General features: G+C 39.9%; 2 protein-coding genes across 2 annotated transcripts; one reads left to right on the top strand and one right to left on the bottom strand.

Moving 5' to 3' along the window:
- Nucleotides 1-653: 653 nt before the first annotated feature.
- LOC116329144 (claudin-7-A-like) lies at nt 654-4,647 on the top strand. The gene is made up of 4 exons (XM_031751114.2): nt 654-1,140; nt 2,976-3,140; nt 3,240-3,324; nt 3,424-4,647. The coding sequence occupies exons 1-4, from the start codon at nt 918-920 to the stop codon at nt 3,590-3,592; spliced, it is 642 nt and encodes a 213-aa protein (XP_031606974.1). The 5' UTR covers nt 654-917; the 3' UTR covers nt 3,593-4,647.
- Nucleotides 4,648-6,618: 1,971 nt separating this feature from the next.
- npm1a (nucleophosmin 1a) lies at nt 6,619-12,302 on the bottom strand. Its single transcript, XM_031751106.2, has 11 exons — nt 12,144-12,302; nt 10,963-11,042; nt 10,584-10,703; nt 10,330-10,423; nt 10,113-10,225; nt 9,934-10,025; nt 8,578-8,638; nt 8,378-8,488; nt 8,133-8,243; nt 7,959-8,033; nt 6,619-7,662 (listed from the first exon to the last, which is right to left on the bottom strand). The coding sequence occupies exons 1-11, from the start codon at nt 12,187-12,189 to the stop codon at nt 7,618-7,620; spliced, it is 948 nt and encodes a 315-aa protein (XP_031606966.1). The 5' UTR covers nt 12,190-12,302; the 3' UTR covers nt 6,619-7,617.
- Nucleotides 12,303-13,360: the final 1,058 nt, after the last annotated feature.

The following is a 13,360-nucleotide window of genomic DNA, read 5'->3' as shown; positions in this document are numbered from 1 at the left end:
AGCAAAGAGTAATATGAATGCTTAACAGAATGGCCCCGTTATAGAAGGCCGAAGCTGCAGACTCTTCCTGGTCAGAAAAATCTGTCTCCACCAGATGCTGTCTGTACAGCTCAGTGGATAGCAATATTTTAATACTGGTTCACAAAGTGGTGAAAGTGCTGCAAAATGTTGTGTTTGTTACTGTTGATTGGTTTTATTTACTCAGCGTCTTTCTGTGGTAAGAATTGCGGAACTGTGTTGTTTATCACATTCTCACCATGTCAAGCTTTCTTAAAAATATCTTAATATATATATAGCTGAACATAAAATTATGTTTTTATTATTTGTTAATTTATGATTGTTAATTTATTATAAATAATACAAAACTATTTATCCAGAATCTTCATTTTGACTGTCGAAACAGTTCAATTTAAAAGACCTCACTATTTTACAGCAGTAAAACAATTCCCTGTAAGCGGGACAGGAAGTTGTAATATACATATATGTAATGTGTACAGTTTGTTATAAACTATTTATGGGCATATGCGTGGCATCGCAGTGGTCCGGTTCAGGAAACACTTACATCATGAAACTTCAGGTGTCCGGTGCTACGGCAGACGAAACTACGTGCGCGTCCCCGCCCACCTGTGAAACCGCCTAAAAAAGCTCGCTCCCGCTATTCCCTCTCCATTCAAGGTGCGGCAGCCAAGCAGGTGCGCGAGGAATCGTCGAGAAATCATATAGCTGTTGTTTGCTAACTTTATTTTTTTTTAAAGCTAAGGAAAACGTGCCTAGATAGCAAAAGAGGAGCCAGTTTTTTTCTCGCAAGGAAGCAGACTTGTTTTTTAAAGAAGAGAGAAGTCTGTGTCTTGAGGAGTACCTGAACAGGTGAACAGCGTCCTTTGTGTTTTCAAAGTCAAGTCGGAGAAGAAGTAGAAATGGCTAACTCGGGTCTTCAGATTCTGGGATTCGCCCTGGCTCTTCTGGGCATGATTGGACTAGTAGTTGGTACAATTATGCCCCAGTGGAAGATGTCTGCCTACGTCGGGGACAACATCATCACTGCGATCTCCATGTACGAAGGACTGTGGATGTCCTGTGCGTTCCAGAGCACAGGTCAAATGCAGTGTAAAGTGTACGACTCCATCCTGCAGCTCAACAGTAAGTAACACAGTTGATGGCTTTTAAATAAGTACGAGCGTCCACATAATTTCTCTCTGTAATGGGCCAAATAGTTTAAAAGTTTAACGGCAGGCTCCGGCTTACTGTGAATACTACGGTAACTTGTTGTACTGTCATTGTTCTTAAGATAGAAGAGGAAATTTTAATGTCTGGTAGGAAGTGACTTGCAGATTGTGCCTACTTTAAATCTTTCTGTCAACTTTTTGGCGCAGTCTGTAGGTTGGTTCTTGGTTTCCTAGAACTGGTCTAACCGGTTTAATCACTCGTTCTTTAATTTTCCTGTTTAAACCACCGAGGAAGGCAACACCTGCGCAGAGCAGCTCGGGTTCATAAAGGCTTTTAACGGGCCAAATGTTTAAACTCATCTTCTATTTTACACACGGGAATGTCTGTGCACACCTTGGCAATGATTACCTATAAGCCATTGTATGATAGAGCACCCCCACCCACCCACATGTGGAGCTCACCTTTCCGTGTGGGAGTTTATTTGACACCATTTACTCATCTATGTCTGAAGGCCATATGCAAAACCCTTCTCTATAGAGCAGAGCAACAAATGTTTCTAACAAACACCAAATGGCAGCTCCTTTTCGACTATATTCCAGGGGGAAAACAAAAAAAATGTAGTTGGGTCATGGAGCTGTAAAGTCTAGGTCATTCTTGTTGACCAAAGTGTTCTTCCTGTTGTATTCCAACCATCTTTATGGCTCTTATCTCCTATTATAAATCAGTGGCAAAAATAGGTTAATAGTAGCATGGCAGCTTTATTTCCCGTGCTTCAAATTCAGCTGATCGAAGCTGTGCCCTGGGGTCAAACTGCCTGAAAGTCACTGTGGGACAGATCACATAACTTGTAGTTGTGAATAGCTAATTCACTTGATGGTTCATAGACCGTTTCTTTCGATGAACAAACACAAACCCATCTGTATCAGTTTATTTTTTTGTGTTATTTGTCAAAACATTTGATTAAAATATCTGCGGCAGTGCCGTATCACCTCTTCAAACATGAATCCAATCCAACTCTGATAAACACTGTGTGATTAAACCTGGTGGTTAGATATGGAGCAAGTGAGTAAACAATGGCCTGTCGTTCAGAAATGGGTGCTTAAAATTTCTTTACCAACAATGGATACCAAAACTGGGGAAGGAGAAACACGAATTCAGAACAAGTGCGAACAAGTCGTTTCCGAGCTCGTTGTCTGATTTTTAGTGAAACCCAGATTCTGTCAGATGGTGGTTTTTTGTTTGTTTGTTTTTTTTTTGTTCTGTTTTGTTTTTTAAACAAAGTGTGCACCTGCTTAAAAAGCGATCTGTTAGTGCCTGAGGTTGGGAGCGTCTTCCTGAGAATGAAACCTGAAACCTGGTTAGACCTGTTTCAGACTTTCACGCATGTACTGCCAGGCTCCCAACCCCCCAACCCCCCAACCCCTCCCCCTCGAGCTTTGTTAGACTTCCGGGTAGAGCCAGTTTCTGTGTGTCGTTGTTATAGGGAGTGGCAGTGAGACACAAGAGACCGGTCTCTCTGTGTGTTTGTGTCTGTGTTTCCACCATCTTCTTCCACATAGAAAATCTAAACACATAAGTCTGCAAATATAAGTGACAGCTTAGTATAGTTACCAAAAAATTGCTGCAGGAAAATGCTGCTGTTTTGCTTTCTTTTTACCGCTTAGATTCACGGTAGTAAATCCTACACCCTGTCACCACACCCTTGTATTCCATGTAACATATTACAGAGTGCTTCATGTTTGTCACATTAACTGATGGTTTAACCCTGGCCCTTGTGTTTTTTTTTTTGTTTGTTTTTTTTAAACCAGGTGCCCTTCAGGCAACCCGCGCCCTCATGATTGTGAGCATTATTGTAACGCTGGCTGGTCTGGGTGTCGCTTGCATGGGAATGAAGTGTACCAACTGTGGCGGAGATGACAAAGTGCGCAAGTCCCGCACTGCAATGGGTGGTGGAATTATTATCTTGATTGGAGGTAAAGAGCGATCCGACTTGGTTGTCTTTAATTTTTTTTTTTTTTTTTTTTTTTTTTAAAAGGTTAACAGTTTGAATAATGTTGTTTATTCTGCCACAGCTTTGTGTGCCATTGTTGCCTGCTCTTGGTATGCGAATGACATCATCCGGGCCTTCTACAATCCCTTCACCCCTGTCAACACTAAGTATGTACATTACGATCTCAAACTGACCTTTGTGTACTCTGAATATCGAGTCATCTTGGCATAGTTCATCTGTTTGACTGACTAACTTTTTTTTTCTAGGTATGAGTTCGGTTCTGCCATCTTCATTGCCTGGGCTGGTGCGTTCCTGACCGTTGTGGGAGGTGGCATTCTGGCAGCAAGCTGTCCAAAAAGCAAAGGGCGTCCAAGTGGACCAAAGTATCCCATCTCCAACCCCAGATCCACTGGTAGCAACAAGGATTACGTATGAACAGGAACGTTCCTGGTTTGAGGCTGAAGGAACACTTTAACATTTACACTTGTCCAACTCAGAGATTGAAGCATTGCAAAGATGTATCGCAGGAGGTGGAGACCTCACTTTTTATTTTGTATTTTAGTTTCACCAGTACTAACCTGTGATGTTACTCTATTTTATTAAATCCAGTAAAATATTTTAAATGATGGCTGTTTACTCCTGAGACCAAGATTATTGGCTTTGTTTTGTCTGGATCTGTACCTACTGCTTGCGTGCTTATATAATGTACACCACACCACCACCCACGTACTATGTCAGTCCTCCCTCATTCTGCCAAAATGCGGTACTGTGACACTGGCAGTAGACCCTTTAGATCAGTTACGGGTTTGGTTCAGTGAACCTCTGCAATGTGCTTTGGTGTCTGAAGAGCTTTGGGGCGCGCCAGTTGTAAGCAAATCTTTTTCTTTCTTTTTTTTTTTTCTTTCCCCCTCCAAACTAAATTCTTCTCATTGGCATGTGGCAGCTGTGTTATCTTGCTGCTGCCATCAGAGAGTGCCATAACACATGAGGGAGCATAGTGGGTCAAGTTGCCAACAATGTCAACAATTGGACAACAAACCCCCCCCCCCCACTCCTGTTTTCAAAAAAAAAAAAAAAAAAAAAAAAACATTTGTAAGGACTGAATGCATAATATTTAGTCTGCCATCCAAGATGAGAAGCTCTGTGCTACCAATATTACACATTTTGTTTCCCCTGTGTAAACACGACAAATCATACAACCACAAACTATTATAGCTGTAGTTTTGTTTTTGTTTTTGTTTGTTTGTTTGTTTGTTTTGTTTTTTAATCATTTGCAGGAGTGAATTTGGAACTACAAATACAGATTTTTCAAAATTTCTAGTGTTTTGCTGAGAAATGTTGTGACCTTGTTTTTGACTTTTTCTGTCTTGATTACTGTTGTTTTGTGTTTTGTCACAATATCTGTTGCATACAATAAATTTTCAGTTTTTAAAAAGATTTTTTTTTTTTTTTTTATTGTAAATTTGTGTTGTACATTAAAAATGGAAAGAATTTCTGGCTTTTAGATTTGTGCCATCTCAAAATGAAGACAATGAAAGTACAGGGGGGAGAGAAAAGAGCTGTGTTAGTGTGGACAGGTTTATATTTGATTAGAATGCACATGTGTTGTACTTCATGTAATGGTGCGCAGAAGCCAGCTTGTGCTGTAAGATATCGGAACCCCTTTGCGTTACACATGCATGGTTCTAGCATTTAGCAGTATTGCAGTGCAGACACATCAGACTCCAGTTGCAGATAAATTTCCTATTGAGGAGTCTGAAACCATGAAGGCCACACAGTTCTCCCTCTAAAGGGAAGCCATCTTCCTTCAGCTGGATGAGTTTTGCTGGCTGCTTTGCTTTGCCTTTATTGCCACCTAGTGGTGTATGTGTGTGTGTGTGTATATATATATATATATATATATATGTGTGTGTATCTGTATATATAAAGCTGCCTGTAGTTGGAAAGAAGCTGCACATGTTGATGTGTAGGCTATAGATGAATACAGCATTCTGTCAATTTAAATACTTAGTTTGTGTGTGCCTGACTGCTTAATGATAGATTTTAAACTGTAACACTATGTCCCCCACCCCGATACCCTTATAACTACAGCAGAGAATTCCCTGTTCCTTGTATTTTTACTCTCCCCATCCCTCACTTTGTCATTATGCCGTCAGAGGTTGAGATCCTCGCCGTCTATGAGGCTGTAGTGTCTTGCTCTAGATCTCCTTTTCTCATTCTGCCTGCCATTCTCTAATCATTACTCTTTCCTCCCTCTGGCCCAGATCATAAAACTACTTATGATACTGGTTTTGCTTAGAAGGGTCAAACCTTCTAACGCCTCTCTGCCAGTGTCCCACAACTTCAAAAAAAGAAACATCTGTTGTATTGTCCCATAAGATGTTTCAATTGCTTTTGGTTTATTGTTATATATAATAGTGGTGTTCATGTGGAATCCATTTTGTTTTCAAAGTTGGAAAACATTTGTCTAAATTCTGAACAAAATACATCCCCTATTCTAATCAGCCAGATAACACTGATAATCAGAAACGTACCTTGCCGAATTGAAGGAACTTTTACTATACACGTAATAGAAAGCCACACTGATACATAATACTTATTAAATAAACAGGGTCTCTTGCACAAGGCTTCTTGTGTTATAGGAACAGTTCACCTCACAGAGCTATTTATCCACCTGCATTGTTTAGGCATAGCGATGTGTACCCTTTAATACATCAGGATCAACCTTGTGGGACTCAAAATGTAGAAAAAAATAAACCCCCCATAAACCTTGTTATAAAGTTTTATATATTAACCGTACTTCTACTGAACTACATCCACACACCAGAAGAGAGGGAAGCCATCAGTGTTTAAAGCATGACCACGAGCCCATTGTCACACTTCCCTCTGCAGTGTGAGTTGGCAGGTGTGGTTCAGCAAAGAGGTACTTACTGCATGAAACTGCATTTTTTTTTTCCCTTTAAAAACACATCCTGTACCATTTCCATTATAATCAAAGGAAGGCAGATGCTTAACATCTCCCATAACAGGCAGCTCATATGAAGAATCTAGATAACCAGTAAAATATGTAAACTTAATGTGGGGTTGAATGTTCCTTTTCAAGCTGCACAATCATTCACATGGTAAGCCATTCGCAGGTTGCTGCAGCACATCTAAATATTTGAGTAAAATGTGCTGACACCGGAGTGGCTTGATAAAACACAATCAGAAGGATCTTGCTTAGAAACGTGGCCAGTGTACACTAAAGTGGCCTTGGCATTTAACAGCATTACCAAGAGAACTTTATAGCCCATCTGCATTTCTGTAAAATGGTTCCTTTGTCAGATGACAAAACGCTTATAAAAAGTTATTTGTTCAAAGGTCACATGCAGTCTCATCCCTTCTGTCCATAAAACACCAAGAGGAATGTTGTAATAACTCAGAAAAGGTGTTAGCACAACCTAATTTTAAATAAAGAATAATAACAGAAAGATACACATTTATTATTTTATCAATTGAGGGACAGTCTGTTGAAAAGTCATAAAAACTTGACAGCATGGAATGGTCTTGTGTTTTAACAGGCCTCATGCACCGAGAACAGAATACCCTCAGCTGGTCAAACTGCATCTTCTTCAAACTTGATACTAGTAGAAATTTCTATGAAACATTACACAACTCATTTGCAAATTAACTCACACATACAGTTACTGAGCATGTAACCTTTGGCCTCTGGGCTGTCAGTTGGCATGGCAACACAGAGCAAACAGTTTCACAGAGCTGAAATGTGTTGTTACTCCACTTCTAGGTTCATTGCCCAAACCGATTGGCTGAATCGTTTTCCCCTTGGACGGTAAAAATACATCTCCAACACATTTTGAAGGGAAAGAAATCGCTGTCACAGGATTATGATGCAACAAATCTCACATTATAATAAACAAACGACAATGTTCTAGAAAAAGGTGACAAATTTACCTGTTCTTAATTACACTAAACCAAACATGAACTTCACTGAGCATTGTCAGTATTAGTTCCCCATTGAAAATGGATTAAGTAAAGTTGGAGCTTGTATGCACTTTTAATTGTGTAATGATGGGTTATTTCAACTGTTTCTTAATAAGAGTATATCAAATTTACCAAAGTTGGGGGGATAGAAAAAGAAAAAAAACATAACATCCTCCACTCTCTGGTGCCAAGAATCATAAGTTTATAACAATGCAAGGATTTATTTATTAAACAAAAACAAACCAAACCCTGTGCTCTTACAAGAGGGTGATGGAGGTGGCTAGACCATGCACCAGCACTGCACAGCCACCGGCCATCACTACCTCTCCAATCTCTTCATCCAGGAGGGCAAATTGAAGTGGACTATACGTAAAGAGCGATTTAAGGACAAGTGTGAGGCACTCAGTTTGGCTTCAGAGGGTTTAAGAGGTGCTAAGGGCATAAACAAGTTATAAAAATAGATAAAACTGCAACGTCTGTTATTCCGTCAATGCCTGCCTCCACTTCCACAGCTCTGCAATGACCTGAGAATAAAAAATAAAAATAAACAGCTGACTTAAAATGTTGTCAAAACCAGAGCAGGTTCATAGGCATTTAAAATGTGCCAAAAAGCAACATGGCCTCTTGTGTAGCACATTTACTGCGACACTACTTCCTCCTTAGTTATGATTGGAATATTTGGACATTGATGCCCCCTAGTGGTATGACAAATAAATGGCGCCTCCATTTAAATCAAATTTACAGTCAGTAGCTACATTTCCACAATAATCTAAGAAAGCAGGAATGTTATAATAGCAGGCAATAGAGATTTGTTGTATACCTTGGGATCTGTCACCTTGTGACCATGCTTCACAAAGTTCTCAAACTTGGGCTGGGCTTTAGGTAATGTTACTCCCTGTAATGACAAAACCCAAATATAATCAATTTACAGCTTTAATCATGCCAAACAGAATAATGGTAATAAAACCGCTTCAAAGGAAATCCAAGAACCAACCTTTTTCACTGCCTCCATCATCTTGGCTTTGATCTCTGGCATACTTAAAGGTCCTTTGGGAGTTGGTGGGGTTTTGGGAGACTTGTCACCTTTTCCTTTAGGTGTCTTTTCCTAAATAGGGCAATAAACAAATGAAAATGAATAAAAAGCCTAGACATTAGAAGTGTTGAATTTAATCTTTAAATATTATATTTGCCTTTGCTCGTCATTCATTAAGAAATCTTGCTCATGTAAACCATTGTTACCTGGTTTTTGGCTGGAGTGTTTGGTTTTGAACTCTTGCCATTCTGTGCAGGTGCTTTGGATTTGGATGGCGTCTGCTTGGATGCTGCAGGTTTGGCCGGAGCTGCCTTGGCCTGTAACAAATGGGCAGCTGTCAGTTTCAGAGTGTGCGTGTGCAAATCAAGCTTCAATTTAAAGCCCTGTGATAAAGATATCCGCTTGCCTTGACGGGCGTTTCTTCTTCCGTGCTCTCCTCGTCGTCCTCATCATCCTCATCATCATCCCTGAAGAAATGAGAAAGATTAAAGCAACAGTAGTTCAAGTACAACTTAATTTTTTTATGTGATGCATTAAACCCATTAAGTCCCTTTTAACTACTACAGCCCTCTGTGTCAGCAGTACCACTACTGCTTCAGCTTTTATGAATGGCTTTTTTTTTTTTAAATATAAAATTGACCTCTTGCCTGCAGCAATGCCAAAGTCTGACCAAAAGCAACAGCGCTCCAAACTGTCCTCACCATTCTAGTACAGAAATTCAACTTAAAGATGCACAGAAGTCAAAGGGCACTGTTCCCATTTACTTGAGGGAGGAGTAGGGCTGTTCGATATAACGATATATATTAGATGACAACATGATGAAAACATCTATCGTTTCATATTATGCTATCGTTTATTTCGTGGTGTCGTAAAATAAACTGTTTACGGCAATATTTTTCTCATTGTTTTGATGGTCACTGTAGTGGCTATATTAATTTCTTAAAGTTCTTTCTTTTATATTTAAAATAATCACACTACAGATGAACAAGCGACTGTTTTTCGCGTTGTCAGTAGCAACAAAGACAGTAAACCCAGCGTGTGGCCCCGCCATCTGGTTGTTTATTTTAATAAACCTTTCACAATAAAGCTAAAGATCCTGTTGAGATTTTTCAAAATAAACTGAAATGATGGCAAACAGAAAGACGAGTCAAAACAAATCGAGGACCTTATTTCTAAACGAGGGGCTACCTCTGTAGCATGGACATGGGTTATGCAAAGTCTGACATGGACCAGAAAACCTTTTCCCTAGTTTCATAATGACAGTAACTATTAACTGCACACTTGTGGCTACAAATAATATAACCAGTTTTTAGATGTTTCCTACAAGTTTTGCTTTTATCATGTTATGAAGAAAGCTCCATTAAGCATTATTTAATAAATAATTATTATTAATTAATTATTAAATAAGCTCTTATAAAACATGATAGGACAGGTGTTCAAAAGCCATCTGACCTTCGCCATGAATTTCATTTTCACTATTTCAGTTGGTCGGGGAAAAAAAAAACAAACAAGGGCCATTTTCAACTAAAGCCAGCTACACATGCTGGCGGCAAGATGAGCAGAAGTACGTTCTTTTCCCAGCAGTGCAGTGACCCAAATATAAAATAACACTTTGCCCAGAGCTGGCCATCTTTAACAACTGATCTCCCGACAGTCATCAGCTCTTTAAAAGGCAGGAGGAGGAAAGATGCAAAGCTACCATCTGTTCGCATGAGGACGTCAACTTAAGGACTTCACTGCATTTGTGTGGTCAGACACTCACTCATCATCGTCGTCTTCATCATCATCATCATCGTCTTCATCATCATCATCGTCGTCATCATCATCTTCCTCCACCTCCATTTTCATCTTTTTCTGTGAAGGAGATTAAAAGTCAGTCATGTGATTTACAGCGACAAGTTTACACTTTATACTAACACCGATTTAAAAAACCAAACAAACCTGAGACTTTGCAGCAGGGGAAGCAGCAGGCCTTTTCTTTGATGTTTTGACATCTTCCTCCTCTTCATCGTCATCCTCATCATCTTCATCAAAAGACTGATCTGCATCCATCACTGCGGGGACAATTTACAAGGAATTTATAATCAAAAATTACTCATACGAGGGGTCTTGATTGTTTGAGGGTTATCACCACAGTCTCAGAATTCTGAATACTCACTGACAAGGTGCTGTCCACTGATATGGATCGGACCAGAACCTGCCTTCAGGCGGAAAACTGCTGGGGGTGTGATTGTGTAACCACCAAGACACGCCTGCAACAAAACACACATATAAGACAGCTGCTGCAAAACTATACAGAGCAGTTTTTCCTGAGGTAGCAGCACAGAAGCCCCTACATGTGAGGCTAAGGAAGACTAAAGCATGAAATCATTTGCTCGCCCAGGTGTGTTTTCAAGCAGAAAGTTTACTTACACTTGGCAAAGTAGAGGGCTTAAGTGAAACCAGAACTGCCTTGACCTTCTGACCCTCTGCGTCCTGCCCTTCTACCTCCACCATATGAAGTTCATCTTTTGTGCTGGGGTCCACACACACCTAAAGACACAACAGAACATTTGACGTTTTGGTGGTGAGAAATTTCAAACTGAAATTGTTAACCAACGATTTGGTATTCACAGTACCACTTGGCTGCATCATTCTCTTCACAAAACACAAGTAATGTGCTCAGTGTGTGGGACACAATGAAATATGAGAATTTTCTGTACGCTTTGCACTACATTTTCTACATTCTGTGTGCCCGATGGTAAGAGCTTCAAGTATACAGGGATGAACAAACTGCATCAAAGACACCTACCATCCTCAGATCCAGCTGATGCTCCAAGTCATCGTCGTCAGGATTGAAGACCACTTCCTTTCCAGCTTCCAGCACACACCCTGATTAAGAGATTTCAATAAAATGATTTATTTTAAAAGAATACAAATGTAGAAAATGAGTAGAACCACTTAGGTGTAAAGCGCTACATTCAAGATGCACACAAGAGGGAGCCCTACAGAACAAGGGGTGAACGTTGTCACATGGCAACAGCAGGAATTCCCCTCAAATGAAGAAAGGGGGAGAACTGAAAATCACTTCAAAACTTATGCTAAAGTTCTGAAACACCTAGCAAAGACACGTGCCATGTTAATATTCCAATATGCATCCTCTACAGCTATGGCATTTCAATTAACCTGGGTTAAAAGCCAATTGCAGAGCTTTGGATAATCATCACCAATCTGGAACAATCTATTATCAGATTAAGACGATTTGGAAGGATTTGGCTTGGTTTCTGTGTGTGAAAAAAATGTTTAGCTCTTGCTCTTTTAAATCACCTCAGAATTTGCAACTTCTCTATTTTCAATTCATTAAACCAGTACACTGTGAACGTATCTGCTGTTTAAACGGTGTCTGAAGTATCCATCCTAAAAGAAGAGGTTAAATTTTAGTGAGTAAAGAGGGCAGAAGGACAGATGAAGAATAGAAACACTCTTTGAGATCTGAGGTGGCTTAAAATGCAGTCGCAGGAGGAGGAGGTCAACGCGGTCCGCGTGTGTTTGAAGCCACGTTGAGACCAATTTCCCCGGCCAGCAGAAAACTTTCAGCTCGAAGAAGAGCGTCAGGGGGACAGTTCATCTAAAAAAGCAGGTGTTTCAATAGAACAGCAGCGCTAACTCTTTAAAGAAACTGATCGGATATCAACTCAGTTAATAAATCACGGGGGCCGCCATGTTGATAATCAAGCACGTGTGTGGCAAAGTGGTCTGAAGCACAGCAGCTCAGCAGGACTCATTCAACCTCCTGCCACGACTCATAACAACTAACAACACAAGACATTTTAAATGTTTTAAATACAAACAGGTCCACTGTCTTCGTCTGGAAGAAGGCACGTGCAGCTAAGCATGCTACATGTAATGTATCTGCTGCTAACGCCAAAAAACACGAGAACACAGAATATAAAACAACCTCAAGCCACACATAAAACAAAGTGGTGCTCTCACCGTAAAGAAAGTTTTGTGGTGCCATTGGTTCATCCAGCCCGTTCATGTTGGAGATGAGGACGCTGACAAACTCTTTATATGCTGTAGAAGATTAACCAAATGGTACCAGCAGCCACTAACTAACGTGCTACAGCGCTCCCGCTCTTCTTCTATTCTCAATGAGGCACGGAGTAAAGAAAATCAGCCCACATTGCCACCTACAGGATGCACAGGGCATCATGCAGCTAGCTCCATCGTTTGTGTTGGAAAAGCGCAAAAGCGCATTGACTGTTAGGAATTACGGTCATTTTGAGATATGGCTCAACATTATAGTCCTTCATTTCTTTTCCCATGCATACTACAGTCATTTAAGATGTTTTCTTTACATAAACCTTTAATTTTACGATCGCATCAAACCTATTATGTTGTTCTGTAGCTGAAAATCTGCCTCTAGGTGTCAGCAGAGTGAAAACGTCTTGAGCCTTTCCTTATTTCTTTATAGTTCACTTCCAGGTAGCCAGACCTTTTGACAGACCTTCTTGTATTTTTTTTCTGGGTATCTTCTTCTGAAGAAGTTTCATTCTGGACATTGACTTTTTTTTTTTCCAATTTTATTTATATAACGCCAAATCACAGCAACAAGGTGTAATGTAATGTAAAGACCCTACAATAACAAATTAATTTCAAAGTTATTTTTTAAGCCACTCAACACTGATCTATCAGTCATTCAAGAATGACTGAGTTAGGACACCTAACTCTAGGGATGAAGCTTGAACCAATTTAAAGAACCAATTTTAAATTGTCTCTTTAGGCACCTTGTTACTAGTTGCCTGTCATAGTAGCCTGTTGGGTCAGTCTATGAGAAATGCCAAAGGTAACACAGTTTGATAGGCATAATTTTTTTTTCATCACAAGGTAATTTCTAAACAGCTATTAGCCAAAAAAAACCTGCCATATAGTGTGCAGTGTGTCCTTCAAGACATAAAGTGAAGGACCAAAGAAGTAGCAAAAAACTATCTACTGCACATGGACACTATTTGAAAGTAGAAAAAGAAATCCAACAAAGACCTGACACAGGACCTGAGAGATGCATTTAACCAGTTGATCAGTTGATCTACTTGCTGTTTGCTGATGCTTCATCAGAAATGATCTCAGTAGAAGGGTTGCTGTTGAAAAGCCACTCTCAGGGAAGTGAAACAGGGATAAGAGTCTGAGGTGTGCCAAGTTACAGAAGAGCT

The sequence above is a fragment of the Oreochromis aureus genome, linkage group 10 (assembly GCF_013358895.1).
Source record: "Oreochromis aureus strain Israel breed Guangdong linkage group 10, ZZ_aureus, whole genome shotgun sequence".
NCBI lineage: Eukaryota > Metazoa > Chordata > Actinopteri > Cichliformes > Cichlidae > Oreochromis > Oreochromis aureus.
This window is presented reverse-complemented; position numbering and strand designations above follow the sequence as displayed.

Bases quoted from the DNA above. Each gene is read 5' to 3' on its own strand.
- LOC116329144 (XM_031751114.2), top strand. From the start codon at position 918: ATGGCTAACTCGGGTCTTCAGATTCTGGGATTCGCCCTGGCTCTTCTG. The intron at 1,141-2,975 runs GTAAGTAACACA...TTTTTAAACCAG, and splicing joins CTCCATCCTGCAGCTCAACA to GTGCCCTTCAGGCAACCCGC. The intron at 3,141-3,239 runs GTAAAGAGCGAT...ATTCTGCCACAG, and splicing joins AATTATTATCTTGATTGGAG to CTTTGTGTGCCATTGTTGCC.
- npm1a (XM_031751106.2), bottom strand. From the start codon at position 12,189: ATGAACGGGCTGGATGAACCAATGGCACCACAAAACTTTCTTTACG. The intron at 10,704-10,962 runs GTAGGTGTCTTT...TTGTGTCTTTAG, and splicing joins ATCAGCTGGATCTGAGGATG to GTGTGTGTGGACCCCAGCAC. The intron at 7,663-7,958 runs GTATACAACAAA...TTTTATTCTCAG, and splicing joins ACAAGGTGACAGATCCCAAG to GTCATTGCAGAGCTGTGGAA.